General features: G+C 43.7%; 1 protein-coding gene across 2 annotated transcripts in view; it reads right to left on the bottom strand.

Moving 5' to 3' along the window:
* LOC109871351 (formin-like protein 2) overlaps positions 1–18,874 on the bottom strand; it is a 91,080-nt gene extending 72,206 nt beyond the window's left edge. For both annotated transcript variants that reach the window (XM_020462200.2, XM_031805403.1), the window contains exon 1: positions 18,302–18,874. In XM_020462200.2, the coding sequence (XP_020317789.2) occupies positions 18,302–18,415 (114 nt within the window). In that variant the 5' untranslated portion in view covers positions 18,416–18,874. The remainder of the gene's footprint in view (positions 1–18,301) is intronic.
* Between the last annotated feature and the right edge of the window lie 3,969 nt (positions 18,875–22,843).

Genomic DNA, 22,843 nt, shown 5'->3' with positions numbered 1-22,843 from the left:
GTATATAATCTAACTGAGCGGTGGTAGGCAGCAGGCTTGTAAGCATTCATTCAAACATTCATTCAAGCATTCATTCAAGCATTCATTTGCTTGAATGAATGCTTAAATGAATGTTTGAATGAATGCTTACGAGCCTGCTGCTGCCTACCACCGCTCAATCAGATACCTGTATGCTCAGTCAGATTATATGCAACGCAGGACACGCTAGATAAACTAGTAATATCATCAACCATGTGTAGTTAACTAGTGATTATGATTGATTGTTTTTATAAGATAAGTTTAATGCTAGCTAGCAACTTACCTTGGCTTACTGCATTCGCGTAACAGGCAGTCTCCTCGCGGAGTGCAACGAGAGGCAGGTGGTTATAGCGTTGGACTAGTTAACTGTAGGTTGCAAGATTGGATCCCCCGAGCTGACAAGGTGAAAATCTGTCTTTCTGCCCCTGAACGAGGCAGTTAACCCACCATTCCTAGGCCGTCATTGAAAATAAGAATGCGTTCTTAACTGACTTGCCTATTTAAATAAAGTTAAAAATAAAAAAAATTAAAAAATTCTGGGACATCAAGGAAAACACTATGTCTGACGCAAACCCAACACCTCTCATCACCCTGAGAACACCATGAAGCATGGTAGTGGCAGCCTCATGCTGTGGGGATGTTTTTCATCAGCGATTGGGAAACTGAAATTGAATTTGAAGGAGTGATGGATGGCGCTAAATACAGGTACATTCTTGTTACAGTTTTCCAAAGATTTGAGACTGGGATGGAGGTTCACCTTCCAGCAGGACAATGACCCTACGCATACTGCTAAAGCAACACTTGAGTGGTTTAAGGGGAAACATTTAAATGTCTTGGAATGGCCTAGTCAATCCAATTGAGAATCTGTGGTATGACTTAAAGACTGCTGTACACCAGGAAACCCATCCTACTTGAAGGAGCTCGAGCAGTTTTGCAAAAATCCCAGTGGCTAGATGTGCCAAGCTTATAGACACACCCCAAGAGACTTGCAGCTGTAATTGTTGCAAAAGGTGGGGGGGGGGGGGGAATAGTTATGCAAGTTTTCTGTTTTTTTGTCTAATTTCTTGTTTGTGTGACAATAAAAAATATTTCACATCTTCAAATTATACAAATCCCCCCAAAATCCATTTGAATTCCAGGTTGTAATGCAACAAAATAAGTAAAATGCCAAGGGGGTGAATACTTTCGCAAGCCACTGTACACAATCCATGTCTCAATTTTCTCAAGGCTTGAAAATCCTTCTTTAAACTGTCCCCCCCCCCTCATCTACACTGATTGAAGGGGATTTAACAAGTGATGTCAATAAGGGATCATAGCTTTCACCTGGTCAGTCTTTGTCATGGAAAGAGCAATAAAGAGTTTATGTTTTGTACACTCAGCCAACTAAAATGTGATATTGACAGGATATTGACGTCAGGTCTTTGCCCAATGTGTGTGTATGATGTGCGAGGCCCAGGGGGAGAGGCCGGTTTTCAGGCCAAAAAACCTGTAACAGCAGATTGCTGTATTGTTTTGAGCCTAAGGAGCTGTCTCTGAGGCCTATATCAAACCATGACATGAGAGTACATTCAAATGCACAAGGCAGGACCTCACATTTTCACTGCAGATGTTGCTTCTGGCAAGAGCTTACCCTACAAAACCCTCCTTTTACTCAGACATCTTCAAAAGGCAACAAATGTCTCAAGAGAACTCCGGCTGATTGTTGCGCATCAGTCAGTACTGGGGGGGGGGGGAATACTTCTGCAGAGCTTTCTGCAAAAGCCTTAATATTTCAGCTCCAGTAGATCCGAGATCTAATAACTATGATAGACACAATGGCCTTGCACTCACAATGAAGTAGGCTTGCATTAGGAAAGGAGTAGGCTAGATACAGTCTGGCTGTAGGGTAAAAAGGCCATGGACTTAATTTACTGTAACCTGATTTATTTATTTTTACTCTAACCGACTTTCACTCAAAGCAGCGGTATAGAAAATGAAGGAAATATTTGTTTAAATGGTCTGAGACTATTTGAAGGAGCCAGTCACCGTTCTCTGTGCTGCCAGACGTAAACACCTTTGATAGCGCATAAGTCCTTGAAATCAAAAGGGGCAACACAAAATAACAATGCCTCTGGTGACCGGGACACAGATTCTAATTCATGACTGACCTCAGTGTAAAACATTCTCTCCTGTTTTGAAGGAACATGAATCATGGTTTGCTTTAATCATAAAGTTGAACTTCAAATAAAACAGCTCGAACATAAAACAATTCAAAATGACAAAAACACCCAGACTTAAGATAGTCTAAACAGTGTCTAATTTTGTGCTGTTTCAAACAGCTGTCACCTTGGGCTGTGCAAAGAACCACTTCGCAAGGCAGTTCACTCCAGAAGCTGAGTGCCAACAGTGACTCTTCTCTCCTATTGTTGTGTGACTGTTGTAGGGCTGCTGCGTTGGGCCATACTGAGGACTGGCTGTAACTGGCTGTGCTCAACATAAAGGAGCCAAGCTGGACCATGTCTAACTTGCCTCACCCTACACCTGCTCATTACGGTAGGGTAGAACAACAGCTAAGAAATGACCAATACAAAAAACTGCATGGATGGTAGTGAAGCAACATACAGCGCATTCGGAAAGTATTCAGACCACTATCGGTTTCCACATTTTGTTACAGCCTTATTCTAAAATGTTTTAAATGTTTTATTTTCCTTAACAATCTACACACAATACCCCATAATGACAAAGCAAAAGCAGTTGTTTAAAAATGAAACTGAAATGTCACATTTACATAAGTATTCAGACCCTTTGCTCAGTACTTTGTTGAAGCACCTTTGGTAGCAATTACAGCCTCAAGTCTTCTTGGGTATGACACTACAAGCTTGGCACACCTGTATTTGGGGAGTTTCTCCCATTCCTCTCTGCAGATCCTCTCAAGTTCTGTCAGGTTGGATGGAGAGCGTCGCTTCACAGCTATTTCAGGTCTCTCCAGAGATGTTTGATCGAGTTCAAGTCCGGGCTCTGGCTGGGCCACTCAAGGACATTCATAGACTTGTCCCGAAGCCACTCCAGCGTTGTCTTGGCTGTGTGCTTAGGGTCATTGTCCTGTTGGAAGGTGAACCTTCGCCCCAGTCTGAGGTCCTGAGTGCTCTGGAGCAGGTTTTCATCAAGGATCTCTCTGTACTTTGCGCCGTTCATCTATCCCTCGATACTGACTAGTCTCCCAGTCCCTGAAAAATATCCCTACAGCTAGATGCTACCACCACCATGCTTCACCGTAGGGATGGTGCCAGGTTTCCTCCAGACGTGATGCTTAACATTCAGGCCAAAGAGTTCAATCTTGGTTTCATCAGACTAAATAATCTTATTTCTCATCGTCAGAGTCCTTTACACGGAACCCAAACCGGCTGTGCGTGTGCTCTATCGTGCATACATCTATTTTGTCCCACTACACCAAACGCGATCACGACACACAGGTTAAAATATCAAAACAAACTCTGAACCAATTACATTAATTTGGGGACAGGTCAAAAAGCATTAAACATTTATGGCAATTTAGCTAGTTAGCTTTTACTTGCTAGCTAATTTGTCCTATTTAGCTACCTTGCTGTTGCTAGCTAATTTGTCCTGGGATAAACATTGAGTTGAACTGAACTGCACAAGGTCCTCTACTTCGACAATTAATCCACACATAAAACGGTCAACAGTATCCTTTCTAGTCATCTCTCCTCCTTCCAGGCTTTTTCATCTTTGTACTTATATGGTGATTGGCATCTAAACTTTCATAGTATTACCATGACAACCGGAAACACAGTTTGTCTTTCCATCACCCACGTGGGTATAACCAATGAGGTGGTGGGAGAGAGGCAGGACTTGCAACGCGATCTGCGTCAGAAAAAGAAAGGAGTTCTATTTTAGCCCTTGGCAACGCAGACACTCGTTGACTCGCGCGAGCAGTGTGGGTGCAATAATTGAATAACAGATTTCTACATTTAGTTTTCAACGGGAGCGATGTAGTCAGGGTATTAGGTGCCTTTCGGCAAACTCCAAGCAGGCTGTGCCTTTTACTGAGGAGTGGCTTCTGTCTGGCCACTCTACCATAAAGGCCTAAATGGTGGAGTGCTGCAGAGGTTCTCCCATATCCACAAAGGAACTCTGGAGCTTTTTGCAAACATTTCTAAAATACCTGTTTCTCTTCGTCATGATGGGGTATTGAGTGTAGATTGATGAGGAAAAACAATCAATTTCAGAATAAGGCTGTAACATAAAATGTGGAAAATGTGAATGTGTAGTGAAAGTTGTAAGCTATGTTTGTGTCATGATGAATGAATGAATGTTCAATGACATCCTGGCATTGTGCAGATCTGTTCCATTTTTAACAGGGTTAGACAAGGCTATATATCCTGTTAAAATAGCTCTGTAATCATACTAGCGCATAGCCTAGCCTTCTGTTCAGTACAGACCTCATGTCAAAAAATTTATTGGCAGTACTGGTTAGGCCTAGAAGTTGTATGAGTGATTAGAAGAAGGTATAACTGATTGAATTGACATCGATTTCAATAGGCCTAGGCTACATGTTTTCTAACTTGGCCCATGTCACTCATGCCTAGTTACAACAGTAACCCTCGAACATCCCTATCAACCCACACGACTGCTTTGTGGAAAATTTGCTCTCGCGAGCACGACTGAAGAACTTACAATCATGCCTGACAAGGCCATTGAAAACAGTGTCTCGCTGGAAGACCTGCTTTTCACAGGTGATAACACTGAGGGTCGGATTCATTCCTCCAATTCGGTACTGCACTTCACCGAGCCCAGAACCGGGCAGAGCTAGGCCAAGCAGGTGTTGTACCGCGATTCCTTCCTCCAGGGAACAGTAGTTATAGTCATAACGTTACGTTCCCTTTCAGCAGGTACTCTCAGTACAACACTCCATTAAGGGGAACTACAATCCAGCCCAAAACCGACACCAACGGATACCAAATTAAATGGCCCATGGCAGACCACCAACCCGCAAGATGCGGAAGTCTTGGTTTTGCGCAAACTGCCCACTGCCTAACGACCCTCTCCTGTCCCAACTGTAAGCACACTGTGGGCCACACCGAGAGCAGTGACATCAAGTGATAAAACCTCACAAAAGTGTATGGCGATACCCAAGTCGCCTTCGCACAAATATCCCCTACAGTCAACCCTTTAAACCAGAGGTTTCAAACATAAGGTAAAAATATATTCATTTTTGTTTTGTTTTTCCTCAGGGGAAAAAAAATATCTTAAATCGACATTGGACTGACAAACTAAATCAAAACTGTGTAGAAATGATAAAGAGCCTATATTTATAGTCTCTTCACTCTGTCCAGCTTGCTAGCAGTCATCGAAATGAAAGCTAGACAGTCAGAGAGCATTTAAAATTCTAAAAGCAATGGATAGAGGACTATTAAGCATGAAAAACCCAGCAGCGTTGCAGTTCTTGACTCAAACAGGTGGACCTGGCACCTACTTCCATACCCCGTTCAAAGGCACTTAAATGTTTTACCTGTCCCATTCACCCTCTGAATGGCACACATACACAATCCATGTTTCAATTGTCTCAAGGCTAAATAACCCTTCTTAAACATCTCCTCCCCTTCAACTACACTGATTTAACAGGTGACATCAATAAGGGATCATAGCCAGGCCAGGTGAAAACTAACACCCAGCGCTGGAACGCACGTTCTAGAAATAATCCCCGGGGAAAACCAGAACTAAATGTGGTGAGACGGAGGAAGACTGAGCATCGTGAGGTCATACCTCAGACTGTGTGTGGGAAACAGCAAGGTTGAACTCAGCATTCCTTGTTCCGTCCACAACTCCGCAATCGCCATTAGATCGCCTATAAAGTCCCTAACCTGCATCACCAGACCCCATAGGGACTAGCACGCACATGCCTGGCTTGGCGATGAAGTCCCAGATGAAAACCCAGTAAAAAATATATATATTTGGGAAGGGTGACCCATTATGGGCAGAAAGCGAGTTATTCCTTCTACATATTAAAGGTGACAAAATGTCTGGATATAGAGAGTAGAAATCCCACATCCAGTAAATGTGGAGGAGGAGCTAAGATGGAGTGTCGCCTTGTTAAGACAGAGAGGAAGAGGCGAAGCGAGAGGTTTCACTCCATGAGCTTATTTCCCACCTTTGGGACAACAACTCCCATCGTTAGGGCAGAGACATGAGCATCTCATCATTATATAGAGATCTCTGTTCAACATCCAAAATCGTAAGGCTCTTTCCATTTCCCCTGAAAACCGGAACATCCGTTTTTGGGGACCTGGCAGAGGCTAGCTTCCAGCATACATTGTGCTCACGTGAGACTGTATAGCCTGCATGGAACCTGGGAACCTTTCTGGGTACCTGGGGATCCTGCAACGGCTGATGTATCTAGTTTAGCCATAACCAAATGGGGCCGCTGTTGTTTTAAATGGTGGGGAACACTAGTGACTCAGACCTGTGCCACAAGCCCCTCGCTCCGGGGGATTACCCAAGATACAGTAGATGCCAGGGGGCTGCATCCTCACCAGAGGTGCGCACACATGCCCCGCTTCCTCCACTCCATACAACTCCAACAATTGGATATAGGGGTGGGGTTGCCATAACACTGGGAAAAAGCTAGTAGTTTCATTTTCTGTTAGTTATGTATACTAGCCGACATTAGCCATGAGGATTTAGTCTAAGCTAAGCTAGTAGCCAGATAGCTGGCGTTCGCCCAGTGGATTAGTAGCCAAGCCTGAGCTTGTGGAGCCTTCCTCCGATATTGAACATCTCTGACCGTAGCACTGTGAGGTGGGACCTGTCAGTTTAGAATAACCAAGCAACTGAACGCTACACACACTAAAGAAGAGAACTACACCAGCAATTCCACCGTTGGGAAGGCAGGAATAGCTAGTAGCACGTTTTGCAGCATTTCGCTATAGCCTAGTCTCAAAAGTCTCATAAGACTGAACCCTTAGTCAACCAATACTGAAAAGGGATGCAAGCGGTGAGAGTAGTCTCCTGCAACCGGTGACAATACACACAAGACCAGGTTGAGCAAGGGAAGCATCCGCATGCATCAAGCTGAGGCAAAAACAAGACATCTGATTTGACCAAAGCCCCAGCTCCCATCCCCGCCTCCCGCAACTCAGCATCAGCTGAGGTACAGGCATCCGGGAGAGGAAAGTCACTATCAGAAACTCAAAGCTTCCTCAAGAAGGCTACACATTTATCCAGAGACTTTGCACGAAGTCAGTGGCAATGCGCACCCAGACTGGTTTGAGTGAGGGCAGCCTGATCGTGCGCCAAGCCGAGACAAACAACACAACAATCGTGAGTATCTTTTAGTGCTGTAGAATAGCTGCATGACTGGGGGCATGGTCGCAAACCCCTGCCTGGATGTCAGTCTTCGTCGTGTCAGTCACATTTTTTGCCATCTAACTAATTTCTATAGCCAGGCTAAGCAACTCGAAGAATACTATACTGAACAAAAATATAAACGCAATATGCAACAATTTCAATGATTTTACTGAGTTACAGGTCATATTCGGAAATGGAAATAAATTCATTAGGCCCTAATCTAAGGATGTCACATGACTGGGCAGGGGCGCACTGGGGAGCCAGGCCCAGTCAATCAAAATGAGTTTTTCCCACAAAAGGGCTTTATTACAGACAGAAATCCTCAGTTCCATCAGCTGTCCAGGTGGCTGGTCTCAGACGATCCCGCAGGTGAAGAAGCCAGATGTGGAGGTCCTGGGCTGGCGTGGTTACACGTGGTTAACCGTTGTGAGGCCAGTTGGATGTACTACCAAATTCTCTAAAACGACGTTGAAGGTGGTTTAAAGTAGAGAAATTAACATTCAATTAGAACATTCAATTAGAACTAGAAACAGCTCTAGAAACTAGAAACAGCTCTGATGAGCATTCCAAGTCAGCATGTCAATTGCACGTTCCCTCAAAACATTTGTGGCATTGTGTTGTGTGACAAACTGCACATTTTAGAGTGGCCTTTTATTGCCCCTAGCACAAGGTTCACCTGTACAATCATGCTGTTTAATCAGCTTCTTGATATGCCACACCTGTCTGCAAAGGAGAAATACTCACTAACAGTTGTGTTTATATTTTTGTTCAGTATAATTGGTTTGTAGGAGGGAAACAAAAACAAAATACAAACTCTAGCACACAAGTTTGACAGTCTCGATTTCCAATGTTTGTTTCAAGATAGCAGCGTTAATCGTTCTACTCAGCTCGATGTGAAGACCTGAAGAATAAGAAATTAATCTGAGCCTCAGTGTTATCACCTGTGGAAGGCAGGGCTTCCAGCGAGGCTTGCGTTTCATTGGCCTTGTCAGGCGTGATCGTACGTTCTTCAGTCGAGCTTGCGAGAGTGCGACTCCCTATTGTGAGGTGTTGTACCGAAAGTGCAGACTGAAAGAGAACCCAAACGGTTTCGACCTGACACTCCTTGCACACAGCCAAAGGCTGGTTCCCACACAAACAGCCGATTCTATGCCAGCAGAGGGAGCGAGGCCGAAGCCTTCAAGCTCTGCTGCCTGCCTGCCTGCAGCGTATGCTTTAAAAAGCCCATCGCACACCACAGCAGCCTAAGACTTGTGATGGGTTGGACTGGCCAATGTGGTGCTAGCTGGATCACTAAGCCTACTACTTCTCTCCATTAACAGTTTTGTGTTCCTCTGCGCGACGGCTAATTAGTCCGGGAGCATCCTGGAGTTCTGACACCACGTCGACTGTTTGCCTCTCAATCAATCCCCAGAACGACCCAGCAGAAGCAGCCCAGGTCAGAAGCATCCCCAGACAAAGCGCTATGGGACGGAGCTGGCCTCTGGACCCGGGGAAGGGACGGCCACTAGCCTAGCTGCCTGCCATTCTGGCGTTAGTGCCAGGCTCTGCGGCACAGAGAATAGCCATGTATTTGACTCTTTTAATGAAGAGTCAGCATGAAAAATGAAAAGAATGCTGGCTATTAATGTATTTATCCTTTACCACGGTTTGCATTTCTTTTCTCAAAAGATATAGGCCTACTGAGTGGGCAAGGAGAAAGGTATGTTAAAATGGCAAATATACCAGAGCGAGCTGACAATTTTTCAAACTGTGGCCCGTTTACCAAAACGTTTATTAAAAAAGTACAGTATCTCAGGGTAAAATAACAAGAAAAGTTAATGGTCCTTTGGCTTCCTTTAAACAAAGCAGTTTATATATACAGTAATCTTGGCTATTGAGAACTCCAGCTACGACAAAAGCTAAACCCTCAGCCCCCAAATGGTTTTCAAGCAAGTCCCAATAACTGCCTCAAACTTCTCTGCCTCCCTCACAAGCCTGTGTATACAGCAAAGCCTAAATTAAGATCCATCACTGCTTTAACATGGTGAACAGCGAGATTAACAAAATTATGTTACCAAACTTTGCATCTGCACAGTTCTTCCAGTAAATGTGTTTTTGTAAAAATGTTCCGTGTGAATTGTTAAAAGTAGTGAATAGAATTTTAAGTGAAAAATCCTTTACTGTGGAATTGCCCTTTCGAAAAACACCTCTAGTCTAGTGCAACCCATCTCTTTGATTATTTCCCATGTTGAAACAGCCAACGCTAATGTCATGGGTGCTATGGAAACCACACGAGAGCTTACAGACATGCTCCTGAGCGAAAGAGACGACTAGCCTAAATGTCAAACTCACTTAGACCGACTGTTTTCCACCTCTGTGTTCGATGAAAAATGGAAACGTCCGCATTTCTGATGAAAACAGAGCCTTAGTGTGTAATGAGCTGTCTTCATCATGCTTACCCAAAACAGAGGGGCTTAGACAGTGATCAATGGAGGGACGTTCAGTATGACAGTTTACTACACAACGCAATAAACTACAGAAATGTAAGCAACTACAACAAGGGGACATAGCAGAGTGTTGAGGCCTACAGTTAAGAACAAATGAAAGCAGCGCAATTGAAGTTGAAGTCACCCATGCAAGAACATTGGGCTGTAATTTTATGAAGTAGTTAACACAACTGTTGACTCATTTTCATATTCGCTTGGTTTGTCCTATTGGGTTCAAAGGCCTTGTGTTTAACACCTGCACTAGCCTATTATCTACATTATGACTGACTTGTGATCTTTGCCCATGCTAGTTTGATTGTATTGACATTTATTTTTGTATTTATTTAACCTATTTAACTAGGCAAGTCAGTTTAAGAACAAATTCTTATTTACAATTGACGGCCTACCCTTCATTGTAAAATAAGCATGACAGCTAGAATACATTGAGTATGATTAAAACTGAGCGTTTGTAAAAGATTATTGTCATAGGCCTTATGCACACGAAAATACATATTTCTTTACTGCGACAAAGTATTACCTACAAAGAACGAGTTAGGCTACCTGGTAAAAACAGCCCTTCGAGCAAAAACGTGTTAATGGAAATGAAATTACAGTCCTGCTACTTAATCAAATCTACATAGAAGATAATGGAAGTAGGGCTGGCATAATTATTGTATAATTAACCATTAATTATGGACAATAACCGTGAAAACGTTATTTTGCTTCATAATCGTCTTAATACATTCCTTTAAGAAGAAGGGAATTTAAACTTTATATTCAATTACATATACACTACATTAACAAAGGTATGTGGACAACTGCTTGTCAAACATCTCATTCCATAATCTTGGGCATTAATATGGAGTTGGTCCCCTCTTTTGCTGCAATAACAGCCTCAGCTCTTCTGGGAAGGCTTTCCACTATGTGTTGGAACATTGCTGCAGGGACGTGCTTCCATTCAGCCACAAGAGCATTGGTGAGGTTGGGCACTGATGTTGAGCGATTAGGCCTGGCTCACAGCCGGTGTTCCAATTCTTCCCAAATGTGTTCAATGGGGTTGAGTTTAGGGCTCTGTGCAGGCCAGTCAAGTTCTTCCACACTGATCTCGAAAAACCATTTCTGTATTAACCTCGCTTTGTGCACGGGGGACATTGTCATGTAGAAACAGGAAAGGCCCTTCCCCAAACTGTTGCCACAAAGTTGGAAGCACAGAATGGTCTAGAAAGTCATTGTATGCTGTACCGTTAAGATTTCCCTTCACTGGAACTAAGGGGCCTTGCCCAAACCATGAAAAACAGCCCCAGATCATTATTCCTCCTCCACCAAACTTTACCGTTGGCATTATGCATTCGGGGAGGTAGCGTTCTCCTGGCATCCGCCAAACCCAGATTAATCCGTTGGAATGCCAGATGATGACGCGTGGTTCATCACTCCAGTGAAAGCGTTTCCACTGCTACAGAGTCTAATGGCGGCAAGTTTAACACCACTCCAGCCGACACTTGGCATTGCGCATGGTGATTTTAGGCTTGTGTACGGCAGCTCAGCCATGGAAACCCATTTCATGAAGCTCCCGCGAACAATTATTGTGCTATCTTTTGCTTCTAGAGGCAGTTTGGAACTCGGTAGTGAGTGTTGCAACCGAGGACAGACTATTCAGCACTTGGTGGTCACGTTCTATGAACTTGTGTGGCCTACCACTTCGCGGCTGAGCCATTGTTGCTCCTAGACGTTTCCACTTCATAATAACAGCACTTACAGTTGACCGGAGCAGCTCTAGCAGAGCAGAAATTTGACAAACTGACTTGTTGGAAAGGTGGCATCCTAAGACGGTGCCACGTTGAAAGTCACTGTGCGCTTCAGTAGGGCCATTCTACTGACAATGTTTGTCTACGGAGATTGCATGGCTGTGTGCTCGATTTTATACACCTGTCAGCAAAGGGTGTGGCTGAAATAGCTGAATCCACTAATTTGAAGGTGTCCACATACTTTGTATATATAGCGTAGTTTACACAATAGAAGTTGTCTTGTTAGTAGTCATTTTAAGAGGAGAACGGCACAGTAAAGAGAAGCTTCATTTCCAAAAGTTATAAACGGTTAAAACCATACTTTTTTTAGACAGGGGTATCACCAAAGCTGTGTTGTATTCATTAGGTATGCTGCAGCTAATATTGAAAGATGCATTGTGATGCACTACAAATTTTTGATGACAAAAACGGGGCCATTTACAATGACAATTCATCGTTACCAAAAATGGCATAATCGTAACAGCCCTAAATGGAAGTTCACATTATACTATCTTCTCTCCATGGTCAAGGTCGCATTTGAAAAACGTTGCCTTATCTTGGCAGAGGCCTTACATTCAAATCATGTCTAGTTTAAATATCAGCCATAGCTCTAGGGATTATTTGAGTCCCCTACAGCAGCTGTATCAATGGAAGCCAATTTGCTTTGTAAGGGGAAACGGTTAGGCTTAGTAGAATCAGCCTGGAGCAAACGTAGACTTCTCCAGGCAAAGGCTACCTGAAAGCGCACTAACTCTGTTCTCAATGTCTATTCTTATGATTACAGTACAAGTGCATATAAAATCCACTATTCCACCTGCGTAATAACAACCAAATTCCCCTACTATGTAATTACAAAGCAATTAGTCTATTTATAAGCCTAGGTAACAACATGTCACAATGTTGTTACTATGGTAATTACAGTGTTACTACACAGTCAATTGTGACCTCAAATAGAATAAACCTGTAATGAGGTGCATCACATAGCCTAAAAAAAAAAGCACAGCTGTCTGCTGATCATGGACATAGAGTTGTTTTGGGTTGAACATTACAGGGTCTGTGGAGAAGTCAATGCTTTCATTTAGCCAAATCCCTCCCAACCTTGTTAAATCCACCTGGTTTCTTAATGTAGGAGCTGGCAGGGCCTTCGCAGCTACCCTCTAGATCAGTGGTCACCTTTTGCAGTCAAAAAGCAACATGACCTAGAAAATGTAATATTAACCTATTCAAAACAGTTCTGTAGGAATGTGGTTTGGGCACTAGGCCTAATACATAATCACAGCATATTGGCTTTATGCGTGGCTTGCCAATATTGTTCTTCTCCTATTTCAAAATTCTCGCTTTTTTGTTTTACTGAACTGATCGTACCTGCATCTGATGGTCATGGTACTTTCAAGACAACTGGGAACTCAGAAAATTAATAAATTCCGAGTTGGATGACCGTTTCTTTCTGAGTTCCCAGTTGTTTTGAACAGAAAATTAGTCTGAGTGGAGGGAGGAAGCAGCAGAGGGTCCACCTCTCACGGTCCCTGCCCTCTCCTTTTCTATGGTGAGACTTTCCAGAGAAGGGACACAGTCTTCCACCTGATGGCGAAACTCAAGTCGCTCCGCATATGCCTCACGCACAAATTAATGTTGTTCCTATGACACCTACGTGAGAATGATATTCATTTACTACAGCTCAGCGTTCAACACCATAGTTGCCCACAAAGCTCATCACTAAACACCTCCCTCTGCAACTGGATCCTGGACTTCCTGATGGCCCGCCCCAAGGTGTTGAGGGTAGGTAGCAACACATCTTCCACGCTGATTATCAACACTGTAGCCACTCAGGGGTGCGTGCTCAGTCCCCTCCTGTACTCCCTGTTCACCCACGACTGCATGGCCAGGCACGACTCCCAACACCATCATTAAGTTTGCAGATGATACAACAGTGGTAGGCCTGATCACCCGACAACGCCTATAGGGAGGTCAGAGACCTGGCCGGGTGGTGCCAGAATAACAACCTATGCCTCAACGTAACCAAGACTAAGAGATCATTGTGGACAACAGAAAAGGAGGACCGAGCTTGAGAGCTTCAAGTTCCTTGGTGTCCACATCACCAACAAACTAGAATGGTCCAAACACACCAAGACAGTCGTGAAGAGGGCACGACAAAGCCTATTCCCCTCAGAAAACTGAAAAGATTTGGCATGTGTCCTCAAAGCAGTACAGAGGGTAGTGCGTATGGCCCAGAACGTCACTGGGGCTAAGCTGCCTGGCATCTAGGACATCTACACCAGGCGGTGTCAGAGCAAGGCCCAAAGAATTGTCAAAGACCCCAGCCACCCCAGTCATAGACTGTTCTCTCTACTACCGCATGGCAAGCGGTACCGGAGTGCCAAGTCTAGGACAAAAAGGCTTCTCAACAGTTTTTATCCCCACGCCATAAGACTCCTGAACATGTAATCAAATGGCCACCCGGACTATTTGCATTGTGTGGCCCCCCCAACCCCTCTTTTACAGTTCTGCTACACTCTGTTTATCATATATGAATAGTTACTTTAACCATATCTACATGGTACTACCTCAATACTACCTCAATTAGCTCGACCAACCAGTGTCCCCGCACATTGGCTAACCAGGCTATCTGCATTGTGTCCCGCCACCCAACACCTGCCAACCCCTTTTTTACACTACTGCTACTCTCCGTTTATCATATATGCATAGTCACTTTAACCATATCTACATGTACATACTACCTCAATCAGCCTGACTAACTGGTGCCTGTATATAGCCTCGCTACTGTATATAGCCTCGCTACTGTATATAGCCTTCATTTTCAACTGTCTTTTCACTGTTGTTTTGACTTTTTTACTTGCCAATTGGTCACATAATACCTTCTTTTTTTGAAATTCCACTGTTGGTTAGAGCCTGCAAGTAAGCATTTCACTAAGGTCTACACCTGTTGTATTCGATGCATGTGACAAATAAACGTTGATTTGATTTGACCAGAGAAAGTGGCATTTTCCTATTATTAATATTAAACTAATATTAAAATAGACACGTCTGTAACGATTCTCGTCCTCCTCTTCTGAGGAGTAGTAGTAAGAAGGATCGGAGGACCAATGCGCAGCGTGGTAAGTGTCCATATTGTATTTATTATATGAACACAAAACAAAAACAACGAGAACGAAACGAAACAGTCCTGAACGGTGAAATACAAAACACAGAACAGAAAATAATCACCCACGAAACACAGGTGAAAAAAGGTATGATTCTCAATCAGAGACAACTAACAACACCTGCCTCTGATTGAGAACCACACCAGGCCAAACGCAAAACACAACATAGAAAAAACTAACATAGACAACCCACCCAACTTACGCCCTGACCATACTAAAACAAAGACATGATAAAAGAACTAAGGTCAGAATGTGACAACGTCGAGCTGCTAATAATAAAAACACAGGCCTATTAATACACTTGGCTACTCATTTCATTTCAGCTGCAGCGTGAGTGCATTTTATGTTTTGTAAAAGTGTTGAATAAAAACAGGGTTGACAGAGCTGAATAAAAACTTCAACATGAACTCACTCATAAAACCAGAATCTCTTTGCTGTATTCTTTGACAGTCTCTCTCTGGTCATGGTTTTAAAAGTTATGAAATGTCAAGTAGGCTAGTATAAAATGTTGCTGTGGCCAGGGTCGTGGAAGCTGTAGGCACGGTGATTTGAGCTATCCGATTGGACAGCGCAGTAGGCACACTTCATTTGGCCACAGCTCTCCCAGTTCGCCAGGTAGCCAGAGTTTTTCTTTTAAACAAATGAAATGGTTAAAAATGGGAACACTTTGCCTACTTGGGCTTCTGAATCAAGTGCACCTACTGCCAACAGAGCAAAAAAGAAAAACAGAGCACAAACCAGTAGCATTGGTTTTTCTACAGAAATGTTTGGTGATCGACTAGGAATGCCCTGAAGATCAACCATGGTGACCACTGCTCTAGATCCCTAAGGATCAGACTAAGAGGGAGCTCTTATGTAAACATGTTGTAATAAAAATCACCTCTACGGCTAAAAAGAACCATTTGGACAAGGAACTTAAGGCAAAAGCTATTTAGAATTCTCTAAATATAGGACTAATATACCCGGACAATATAGCATCGCAGTTTGAAAGGGATATTTTCTCAAATAATTTCATTACATACAGCCATCCTGTTTATTATAGAAATAGACTGTTTTACATAGGCCCAATCTATGGAGATTGGAATGATTTTTTGAGTTGGCAAAGAAAGAAATGAGCAGCCATAACATCCAACCCGTGATAACATCAGCCTGCTGCACATACTTATCAACCAGTGAGTGTATGTATGGTGGTATTGATCAATGATAGAGGGGCCCAATACATCTTTGCAATCAATAGCCTTGCAGGTTAAAGTGACACACCAGGTTACCAGATTCACACGCTCACCGAGGCATAGGGGGAGCCACCAGCCAACGGACATGGCTGACATGCAACAGGGTTTAAATCGCATTAAATATAGCTACGTGCTGTGATTAAGACGCTAAACTCGCCTAATGTCGCACGGTTCGCTTCCTGCCAAGAGTAAAGACATCCTACTGGCAGAGGGAGGGAGTTTTGCTGACATGCCAACCATGCTGAAGAACATTCTAGCTGGAACTCCCTCAATGTCACATCCATCCCTCTTCAGTGAGCGTCAGTCCCAGCACTGATTACTCCTGGTGCCACCAGACCCACTCTGTTGTTTAAGCCAGTGCTTATGGATTCAGCTAGTAGCATTTACTAATAGGATCCATTTCCAATACGACTCATTAGGCCATCAATGACCTACACCTTTACGGAGGGAAAATAAATATGGGTAATGAGCATGCTGGGAAAAGCTAACAGACCATTAACTGTTACTATGAACTCAATGATGCGGCATCCTCAGAGTAGCGCCTTAAGGCAGATCAATTCCGTTCCTCTGTCCTACTTTGTTCGGCCTGTTAGTTTGAAAAGTAGGTATTCGAGCCAGGCAGATCATGAGAAGCAGCCAGGTGATCCTAAAAGCAGACGGGATTAGGCAGTGTGACGTCAACCCTGTCTCTGTCCCAAATTACACCCTTTTCCATATAAAGTCCACTACCTATGGGCTCTGGTCAAGCGAATACTGTGCCATTTGGGATGCGACCCATCTCTAGACAGAAGTCTGCTCCCTGCCTCCCTCTCCTCCAACACAGAATGGGATTCATCTGGCCAGGACACGCAGCAATTACGCCCCAACTAGAACACTGTGACACGCATTAGTTACTCCCACAGAAAAAAGATTAAAAACTAGCTCCATTAGGTAATAACAGGCAAAATGGCTTGGGCCAGCACAGTCAGCAAACAGAGTAACAGACTATACACCAAGGCAGAGAAAAGGAGGAAACACAGAATGAAACAGGTAACAGTTATTTCCTCTTTTAACCATTCCTTCTGACAAGTACAGTTGCAGGATCGCTGAAGTCACATGGCACTGCATGACCTTCTTAGTAGGTCTGTGTTAGACTAAGTGTGTTGCAGGCGCCCAGGTCCCACAACAGAGCCGCCTACCCTCAGTTGAGTGGAGTATTAGGTCTGACTACAATAACGTCTGACCCACATTTACACAACCTCACAAAACCGGGCCTTACAGTCATGAGCCACCCCCCCCCCCCCCCCCCCCCACCCCCCACATGTGCCTTGACTGGAGGGCTGTACTGTAAAGTGCCCCTGAAGCAGCAACACATAGCACAGAAATGCACAATTGTCATCGCATTTGAACGCAGAATAGCTGAACAGGTTGTCGTGCATGGTATGTAATGCAAAACATAGGATGATGATTTAAGGCCATGATTTAGGATACTGAAACATTGAGAAGGTGTTATAGTCATGTAGGCTGTATCTTATCTTTATAAAAAAAAACAGAACATGGAGATGAGCAGAATTCAATAAAGTAGCTAACTTGCTCATTTTGTCTTGACAGCTGTGCAGGTGGTTCTTTGAGTAAACACAGGTTGGCCACACATCACATTTACAGAAGCATGCTGTGTAGGTAAATAGCCTAGGCGTATACAGGCTGAACAAACACTCTCTGACTAAACACAACGAATGTCACACACAGAAAGGCATTTTCGAATTTGCCAGACTACCGTTTGGTCCATGTATGGGGCAAACAGCTAACTACTCAAATGTCTGAGGTTATATTGACATGCTGATCGTATAAGGGAGCAAACTTGCCGAGGTCAGTTGCCTTCACTGGCTACCTGTATAACTTCACCCGTTAAAATAAAGGAAATGTCTAAACTGTTAAGACTATTTGAATGTTGTCCATGTAGTTCTCTACATAACAACTACATGTGATTGTCTGTTGCAGTCGGATCCATGTAAAAACATGTCAAGAAAGAATAACAAAACAAAACAATGACTGCCATACTTATCAGCTAGCGTTAACACTAACCTAACATGGCATGCGTAAAAAGACTAAACAAAAAAAAACACAAACTTGTATGTTTGTGAAATGTCCCCTCGAAGTCGAACTCAATCAACACAAAAGATGAACGAGCTCGAGTTGGGAGAATGCTGCGCTAGTTACTGTTAGCGGTTGTGCGGTGCCAAGCGCAAATGAGGCATGGCGCAAGACAAAGAATGGGAAACTCAGTGTTCGATAAGAAAGTACAGTGAACATACCAAAACGATTGCGAATCTCTCCTCCAATTCACCTGGCTCCGGCATGGGCAGTTTCAAAGGCATGTTGTGTCCCCTGAAATCAGTTTGTTGGTCCATACTCCCTGCGTTCCCCATGTTTCTGATTTATTTGAGCTGGATCACAACTACCGTCCACACCTTCCTCCTCGACTTCAGAAATTACAGAAAGTCTACGATCCCCCCCCACCAAAAAAAATATATATCTGCACCGATGCTTGTTGTTTGCTAATTTTCCCGTTTTATCCCAGCCTCACCGCTTCAACATCAAACACACGTGAGGAAATGTGCACATGGTTCCAATGAGTCGAGTCCTCGTGAAGCATTATGGAATATGGGACTTGCTGGAAACTTGACTCGGAGCAACAACCGCGCAATCTCTAGAACCAAAGATAACTCCTATCCATATCTTGCACAATTTCTGCTCCACTCCCAGTTAGATGTAATGACGATGTGCATGATTCAGGTTTAGCAATCCCCGTATGTGTAGCTAGCTAAATCTCCCCAGTGATGACTAACTAATACAGTAGAGTCCTGTCGACTCTACACGCCGCATTCACAATCACATCTCTACACGTTGGAGTAACGAGCTCTTTCAGACAAGCCTACTACTTGGGCGTGCCATAAGCCGCACAATGTTTTGTATGATTGCATGCTGGTATATGCAGTCTACTCATGGTGTATAACATGTGCATAACAACCTTATTTACTTAGTCCACAACCTTTATTACAATCGTAGTCCAGTATTTAAATCCCATATCCCCAAGAATTAGGAAAGGCCTAATTAGAAGTCCTCCATTAGAACCATTCTACAGTGCACTCAGAAAGTATTCAGACCCCTTGACTTTTTCCACATTTTGTTAAGTTAGCCTTATTCTAAAATTAAAATCCTCAGCAGTCTACACACAATACCCCATAATGACAAGGCAAAAACAGGTTTTTAGACTTTTTTGCAAAAAAAGAAATAACTTATTTACATAAATACGCAGACCCTTTGCTTTGAGACTCGAAATTGAGCTCAGGTGCATCCTGTTTCCAATGATCGTCCTTGAGATGTTTCTACAACTTGATTGGAGTCCACCTGTGATTTGGAAGTTGGAGTCCACCTGTGATTTGGAAAGGAACACACCTGTCTATATAAGGTACCACAGTTGACAGTGCATGTCAGAGCAAAAACCAAGCCACGAGGTCGAAGGAATAGTCCGTAGAGTTCCGAGGCAGGATTGTGTCGAGGCACAGACCAGGGGAAGGGACCCAAAACATTTCTGCAGCATTGAAGGTCACCAAGAACACAGTGGCCTCCAACATTCTTAAATGGAAGAAGTTTGGAACCACAAAGACTCTTCCTAGAGCTGGCCGCCCGGCTAAACTGAGCAATTAGGGGAGAAGGGCCTTGGTCAGGAAGATGACCAAGAACCCGATGGTCACTGACAGAGCTCTAGAGTTCCTCTGTGGAGATAGAACCTTCCAGAAGGACAACCATCTCTGCAGCACTCCACCAATCAAGTCTTTATGGTAGAGTGGCCAGATGGAAGCCAATCCTCAGTAAAAGGCACATGACAGCCCGCTTGGAGTTAGCCAAAAGGCACCTAAAGACTCTGACCAGGAGAAACAAGATTCTCTGGTCTGATGAAACCAAGATTTTTCAGCGGCAGGGACTGGGAGATTAGTCAGGATCGAGGCAAAGATGAACGGAGCAAAGTACAGAGAGATCCTTGATGAAAACCTGCTCCAGAGCTCTCAGGACCTCAGAATGGGGTGACAGTTCACCTTAACAGGACAACAACCTCAAGCACACAGCCAAGACAACGCAGGAGCGGCTTCAGAACAAGTCTCTGTGAATGTCCTTGAGTGGCCCAGTCAGAGCCCGGACTTAAACCTGATCAAACATCGCTGGAGACCTGAAAATATCTGAGCAGCGACAATCCTCATCCAACCTGACAGAACTTGAGGGGATCTGCAGAGAAGAATGGGAGAAACTCCCTAAATACAGGTGTGCCAAGCTTGTAGTGCCATACCCTAAAAGACTCGAGGCTGTAATCGCTGCCAAAGATTCATCAACAAAGTACTGAGTAAAGTCTGAATACTTGTGATGTTTTCAGATTTTTATTTGCAAAAAACCCTGAAAATCTGTTTTTGATTTGTCATTATGGGGTGCTGTGTGTAGATTGTTTCCGAAGGCACCGTAGATAGAATAACCCAGCTATTCACTAGGCTTGAAAGAGAAAAGAGAAAATAATCTATTAAGCTTTTAGTTTGCAGAAGATATGAGATAATGTATAGCCAAACAGGGTGGAGTCCCATTGCTTGTGAGAGAGGATGACATCAGCTTGGGGAGAGGTTCCATGAAAATGAGAGGTTCTCCAGATGCACAGTGGTTTTAGTGAACAACACAGACTGTGTGTCAACAGGGCGTTATCAGGGGGTCAGCTGTGTTAGCTGGCTACACAAATTGCATCAGGGACATAATGAAGAGTGAGGCACACCAAAACGCTCCAAATTGTTTTTGTTGGCGACGTACATGTTCTGACATTCTCCTCCTCCGTCTCGTTTCTCGTAATTCAATTATCGAGCATCGTGATTAACCAGGATTTTGACTGGCTTGATTGACAGTCACTGAGTCAGTTGACAAAAGTGATATTTGGGGACATGGGCAAAGCATAAAAATATGCTGGATAGATCACGGTCATTCCAGTCATTATAGTCAGTTGATGTCAGTCTATTTTAAATTCCAATATCATTTCTTAGAATTCCACATGGAAATGTAAAATACTCAAAGTTAAGATATTATATTATTTCCCTTTGATATTCTTCGCCTTTGCAGACACACAACAAAACATCAAATACCATCTAATACCGGTGGGTATATCTTCATAACATTGTAATTACAATCAAAATGTCCTTGTCAGTGGAATCTCCATAGATATATCTTTTCAACATAATATTACAACCTGAATCACATACAGTAGCTATAATAATTGGCCTTTCTTTTTCCCCTCAAAGTCGTAATCCCATTGGTTTAGGAGCTCAACAACTGACCTATTATTCACCACAAATGAAGTAATGAACAGACAGAACAGTAGTGCTCAGCAGAGCTATGCCTGTAAAATACACACACAAAACAATTAACAGTCCAACAATAGTAGGGTCTCTCCCAGACGTCTGCAGTGGACAGTAGCCAAGGCTGTGGAGTGAGTGGGATAGACCTGATGCAGCTGATGAGCTAGACACAGGAGATGGTGTGTTTGTGTGTAGATGGAAATGAGAGACATTGATTGCCTGGTGTAGGGTGGTGGTGGTAGCTGCAAACAGGCCAAGTCCTCGGCTGGCTGAGAAAGGCAGGGAGATCGTGTCAGTCCACTGGAACACACGGAGAGAGAGAGAAGAGAGAAAGAGAATGAGAAAGAGAGACAAAAAAGGGAGAGAGAGAGATGCCCATGTGCCCCCCACAAACAATGACGGAATGAAGGGGGCCTCTGACACCAGGTATTTGATAGAAAGACTATGAAAGGGCAAGTTACCCCGTTGATATAACCCAGTGCACGTGACTAGATACGATGCCGTCATAAGTGTCTGAGCACGAAGGTGGAATACATTCCCCGAACTTTAACATATAAACAACACATTGCGTTGCACCAGCATTATCTTGTGACAAATAGGCTAAAATATGTTACTATGACAACCGCTAGGCCAAATACTATAGTAAATGCCTTCGTTTTTTTTGGTCAATGTTTTGTATCACAACAAACAATGACATAATACACTCCTCCAGGGCAGGCTTTTTTGGCCTACTCCACATAGAGAATGGGGGAATATGGTGGTTCAGGGGGAGACACCGCACAGCTGCACAGTGCTGAGAGGCCTACAGAAATTCCCACTAAAGGCACTCCTAAGAGAGCCCAAAGCGCACCACACGGAAATGTAAAATGCCAAACAGATGCCAAAAATAAAGAGAGCACAATCAAATCTCTGTGTCAGGAATCTCCCAGGGACACCAATTCACAGCTGTTGCTATATTTCTCTACAACGCAGCCAAAGGACGTTGTGTTCTCAAACACGAGAGCAGGGTTTCCCAAACTCAGTCCCGGGGCCCCCCCCCCGGGACGGCCCTAGCACTACACAGCTGACACGAATAACCAACTCATCATCAAGCATTGATTATTTGAATCAGCCGAGTTTGGGAAACACTGCTCTAAAGTGCACGCTCATGACAGGGAGGAGAACATTGTGGTGGAGCCACAACAGAGACAGAGTTTTACAATCCTCCTTAACCCCCAACGATGTCTGTTAATCAGTGGGCAAGAGTCTACACATCACCCACACAGGGAGTTCGTTCAGGTCATTCTATAAACGTGAATAAAATGTCACGTCAAAGCGTCCATTTCGGTTCAGAGTAGACAGCAGGAGACAGGAAGTTATAGTATTCAGGTCAACTAAGCATCGTGAATGTGGACAGAATATTGGGCTTGTTAAAGATTCAAGCTGCATGAAGGCTTTACCCAGACATTTTCTGAGTGAGGTCCAAAG

This window comes from Oncorhynchus kisutch, linkage group LG26 (genome assembly GCF_002021735.2).
Source record: "Oncorhynchus kisutch isolate 150728-3 linkage group LG26, Okis_V2, whole genome shotgun sequence".
Taxonomy (NCBI): domain Eukaryota; kingdom Metazoa; phylum Chordata; class Actinopteri; order Salmoniformes; family Salmonidae; genus Oncorhynchus; species Oncorhynchus kisutch.
Note: the sequence above shows the minus strand (reverse complement) of the source record. Positions and strands in the feature narration are given on the sequence as shown.